Consider the following 3,402-nt stretch of genomic DNA (forward strand, 5'->3'; position numbering starts at 1 on the left):
GGAACTCCTTGCCTGAGGAGGTTGTGAAAGCTGGGACTATAACAATGTTTCAAAGGGAACTGAATAAATTCATGGTGGTTAAGTCCATAAATGGCTATTAGCCAGGAAGGGTAAAGAATGATGTCCCTAGCCTCTGTTCATCAGAGGATGGAGATGGATGGCAGGAGAGAGATCACTTATTCATTGCCTGTTAGATTCACTCCCTCTGGGGCACCTGGCATTGGGCACTGTTGGTAGACAGAACCTGGGCTAGATGGACCTTTGGTCTGACCCAGTACAGCCGTTCTTATGTTCTTATGTTCTTAAGACACCTGCTCTGGCAGTGGTACACGCCCTCAGGCTCTAGGTGGCAGGATCCTTCTCCCTAGCATCTACCCTCCTATCAGATTCAAGTCTCCGCTTCTGAGTCCAGTGTTCAAAGCCTTCCTGCAGAGCATCATCTCCCACTGCTGGGGCCTCTGCATGTGGAATCCTCACCTTGCTCTTCACAAGTGCTCTTTGTTCTTGGCTGCCGTGTTACTTGTGCCATGGCTGGCATCCACTGTCCTGGCTCTGGCCCCACAACTCCCTGCTCTAGTTTTACTCTGACTCCCATGCTGACCCAACTCCTGACTCTTGTCTGCTACCACTCCCCACCTCTGCCTTCTTCCTCAGTGCTGCTGCTCTGCCTCCGGTGCAACTATGCCTTCTGGGCTGTTTTTCTGGACTCTCTGGTCTGGGGTTGCCAGATTTCTCCTGCATTCATAGCCCAATATCACTTAAAAACTAACCTGATAATAGCCCAATCCACTTCTTTCAACAAAGGGTTTGTTTTTTTTATTAATACATTGGTGTACACATAAGTAACAAATGAAAATTTTCATTAGATTCCTAGTACAGATTTAATATTTATTTTAAAAAAATCACCTACAAGGCATAGCAGGAGTTTGTCTTGTACTTATATCCCAGTTGAGGACTGATAAATGTTTCAAACACTACATTAGTCCAAAAGAAGCCCACAATATAAGTAGTACAAAAACAACAATAAAATGATTATGGTATTTACTTCTAACAGCATTCAGTGTGCGTAGTCAATGTCCATAGTTTGTCTTGAAAAGAAATGATAGCTCTGCATTTGCCTCTCCTCATATTCAGGACAACCAGGTTGAGCAGTTTTAGGCTGAAGTTGTCAAACACATGGATGTCACTGGGGACAAAGACTTTATTGAACTTGGCTTGTTCGTTCTTTCATTGCTGTCCCTACCTTTTAATAACACTGCAGTTGAAAGACTGTTTTCTCACATGAACTTGACAAAAACATGTGTTTGACAACTTCAACCCCAAACTGCTCAACTTAGTTGTCCTGAGAATGAGGCCAGCGAATCGTAGGCGAAACTCTCCACTGCTGCTCCAAATACCCAAGGTGTTCACAAACCAATAGCAAAAATGAGATATTAGCCATTCTAGCTTATGCAGGGCTGAGTGCAGCAGAAGGACTTAGTACTGTAAGCAATTCAGTCACCTAGATGTTTGGTGATAATCCCTGTTTCACCTTTTTCACAAGCGCCAACATGAAATTTTGACATCTACTCTTCATGTCTTTGAAAATGGGAACGGCTAGTGTGTATTTTGAAAGGTCCAGCTGAAAGCGAATCAAAAATTGGCTGCACAAAGTGGTAGGTAATTTGACTCAAAAACATTATCAAGTTTAACACATCAGTTCAGTTCAAAAACACAGTTTCACACCTCTCACCAACAAGTTCTAGAAGAATGTCCTCAATTCCCACGCTAAATTTTGCTCACTGGATAGCTTTATGTATGATTTAAAAAATCAGCATTGTAGCTTCTTTCTTTGTCTTTGGCTTTCTAACAGTCTGGTTCATCAGTGTAGCTTCAGTTTGTTGAACTGATCAAGAACTCTGTTCAGAGAGGGACTAATGCAAACACACCCTACATCAGAAAAGTGAATATCGCCTGGTAGTCACAGAAAGGCTGATTGATGGGCTGAGTATATGAAAATGGAGCTGGCAGGTGAAAATGAAAGTGGTCAGGTGATGGCCAGAGAGAGGGAACTCAGCAACAGAAAGAACAGTGGTTAGTGATGGACAGATAAGATGTTAGGTGTGAGGAGCTTCTCAGACTCTGAACTTCCACAATGTTGAGCTCAGCCAAACTGGGACAGCATCCTTGATTAATGAGGAGATATCCTTCCCCCTCTTATCACACAGCTTTAAAGTCAGTGGCCCCTGGCAATAAACTTCTGCAGATGTATTTGCCCATTTTGTCACGAAGCTCTTTGGTTTTGACCCCATAAATGATAGGGTTGAGCAAAGGAGGGACAAGGAGATAGAAGTTAGCGAAGGTGACATATACATGGGAAGCAATTCCTTGACCAAACCTCTGTGTCAGGTAGGAGGAGATGCAGGTCATGTAAGACATCAGCATCACACAGATGTGGGCTGTGCAGGTGCTGAGGGCTTTCTGGTGGGCTTCCTTGGAGGAGATTCTGAGAACGTCCCTGATGATCAGACCATATGACAGGGCAATAAGCATCAGGTCTAACCAGATGACTGCAAGCGCTATCACCAAGCCATATGTCCTGTTGACTGTGAAGTCCCCATGCAACATCTTTGTCACAGGCATGTTCTCACAGTTCTTATGGGGGATAATGTGGTTGGCATAGAATGACTGCCTGCTCAGGAGCAGGGGTAGGGGCAGGATGCAGACGACAGCTCTTATCAAACCTACAAGCCCTAGCTTAGCTATTCGTGCATTGGTGAGGATGGTGGAGTATCTCAGAGGATTACATATGGCAACATAGCGATCAAAGGCCATTGTAACAAGAATGGCTGACTGCATTACAGTAGCCATGTGAATGAAGAACATCTGGGTGAGGCAACCACCCACAGTAATGCCTTTCAAATTGAACCAAAATATACACAGTGCCTTTGGAATGACAGAGGTAGACATGCCGATATCTGTGAGTGCCAGCATGCAGAGCAGCAGGTACATCGGCTTGTGTAGGGTCTGCTCTTTGCCTACAACAAACAGAACCATGATACTTCCAAGCAGACTGATAATGTAGATCATAGAGAAAGGGATGGAAATCCAGATGTGAGTAGCTTCCAGTCCAGGGCTGCCCATTAGGATAAGTGGTGAAGGATCAGAGGGGGTGAGGTTGAAAGCTGCCATGAGGTGGTTGGGGCGTTGATCAGGCTCAGAAATACTCAAAGTGCCTCCTGAAGGGAGAGAAGCAGAGGGAGGGGGGGTTACATACATGATAACAAATAGCATGGTAAATATTTTATAGTTAATAATCTAGAATGGGGGTGAGCAGTGAGGTGGGGACATTTGCAGATGCCACCAGATTATTTAGGTCCTATTCAAGAAAAGAGAAGTCATCAGAGGGAGGTATCCAAGCCA

General features: G+C 44.5%; 1 protein-coding gene across 1 annotated transcript; it reads right to left on the bottom strand.

The window, feature by feature from the left end:
- Positions 1 to 2,199: 2,199 nt before the first annotated feature.
- LOC127044175 (olfactory receptor 52P1-like) lies at positions 2,200 to 3,171 on the bottom strand. Its single transcript, XM_050938732.1, has one exon. The coding sequence runs from the start codon at positions 3,169 to 3,171 to the stop codon at positions 2,200 to 2,202; it is 972 nt and encodes a 323-aa protein (XP_050794689.1).
- Between the last annotated feature and the right edge of the window lie 231 nt (positions 3,172 to 3,402).

The sequence above is a fragment of the Gopherus flavomarginatus genome, chromosome 1, assembly GCF_025201925.1.
Source record: "Gopherus flavomarginatus isolate rGopFla2 chromosome 1, rGopFla2.mat.asm, whole genome shotgun sequence".
NCBI classification, from domain to species: domain Eukaryota; kingdom Metazoa; phylum Chordata; order Testudines; family Testudinidae; genus Gopherus; species Gopherus flavomarginatus.

Coding starts and splice junctions, on each gene's coding strand:
- LOC127044175 (XM_050938732.1), bottom strand. CDS start 3,171: ATGGCAGCTTTCAACCTCACCCCCTCTGATCCTTCACCACTTATCCTA.